At 42.0% G+C, this 1,337-nt stretch overlaps 1 protein-coding gene across 10 annotated transcripts in view; it reads left to right on the top strand.

The window, feature by feature from the left end:
* OBSCN (obscurin, cytoskeletal calmodulin and titin-interacting RhoGEF) overlaps nt 1,217-1,337 on the top strand; it is a 140,488-nt gene continuing 140,367 nt past the window's right edge. For 9 of the 10 annotated variants that reach the window (XM_021389266.1, XM_021389262.1, XM_021389265.1 and 6 more), the window contains exon 1: nt 1,217-1,269. In XM_021389266.1, coding sequence (XP_021244941.1) covers nt 1,232-1,269 — 38 coding nt within the window. In that variant the 5' untranslated portion in view covers nt 1,217-1,231. Of the gene's footprint in view, nt 1,283-1,337 lie in introns of all 10 variants that reach the window. The other variant, XM_021389260.1, reaches the window with a different exon arrangement.

Here is a 1,337-nt window from a genome sequence, read left to right as displayed (position 1 = left end):
TCTATAGATCCTTGCTGTCATCCAGCTGCTGCGTTAGAAAGGGAATGCTCTCCTGAGAGTCCCTTGAATATTTTGCAACCTCGTGAAGACATCTCGGATGCACAGGGCATGTCATATTGCTCAAGATGCCTGTATGTGGGCTACTGGGGTATGGTCAGTTGTAGTCAATACAGTGAGCTGCCACAGCCAGGTGCCTGCTGTAGGGTGAGGCGAATCGCCCACTGCCTTCCACTGACAGGGTCACCACTGACTACAGCAGAGCTTCAAATCCCTCATTCTCCTTGGGAAATTGAAACTCAAATGTATTAACGTGGGAGCCAAGATCAACCCTGTCAGGTGGCTGAAGTTAAGTGAAGTGAACTTGTGTCGTGATGCCATATTCCTTACTACTGGGAACCAGCAGCGGTCTCTTGGTTTTAGTAACATAAACCTTATTTACACTGTGGAGGATTTTCTTCAGAATTGAGATTGGCTTGCAGGAATGTTGTAAAAGAGGTACTCCTGTTGACGAGGACAGAAACAAACACCTAGTCAGAGGTCATATAAATACTGCATGAGTACCTTGCTCTGTGTAGAAAGCATTTCAGTTTTGAATAAGAAATACTTAAATTACCACTGTTTTTTCTTGAGAGTTATTCCTGATACTTGCATATCACAGAGCGCAACATGCTTACTTTTGGTGTCTGCTTTTGTCTTCAATTTTTAATTAATGTCATCATAAAAATATTGCCCTCCTCTAAAATTAGATTTTTTAGGAACAAATTTATGCACAGCTCTGAGAACCACAGAGAAACGGAGTTAAAAAGGATCTCAGGAGATCAGCCTAGTGCATCCTTCTCTGCTGCATGAGTGTAGCTAGATTCCCATCCACATGTCGGTGGGAGGTCGCAAGAAGCTCGTTTAGAAACAGTTCTGGGCTTAAGTAAGGAAAATATGTGCTTAGAAACCATAATGGTTTCAAAATATTGAAGGTGTGAAGTACGTTTAAAGGTATGAATATGCAGAACATTTGAAGATATGAAGAATACATGGTTATAGCAGACCACTAGTGGTCTGGAGAAGGAACTGTTGGGTCGTTGGTAATTAATGGAGAGAACGTATTTAATCTGGATCACCTTTAGTATGAGTGAGACCATTCTAGAATGACAAACATACACGAAGCTGTTAAAAGCAGAATTTTGCATTTGGTTTTGAACACATTGGACAGGGTGAATATACCTGTGCGTTCTAAATGTTCTCCCACCCTACAGAAGCAGAGGATGCTTTTCTCAACAAGGAGAAGGTGCAGAAGGAGGTGAAAGCTCACCAAGCAAGAAAGCCAAGAGTACTCACTGCTT

The sequence above is a fragment of the Numida meleagris genome, chromosome 2 (assembly GCF_002078875.1).
Source record: "Numida meleagris isolate 19003 breed g44 Domestic line chromosome 2, NumMel1.0, whole genome shotgun sequence".
Lineage (NCBI taxonomy): Eukaryota > Metazoa > Chordata > Aves > Galliformes > Numididae > Numida > Numida meleagris.
Note: the sequence above shows the minus strand (reverse complement) of the source record. Positions and strands in the feature narration are given on the sequence as shown.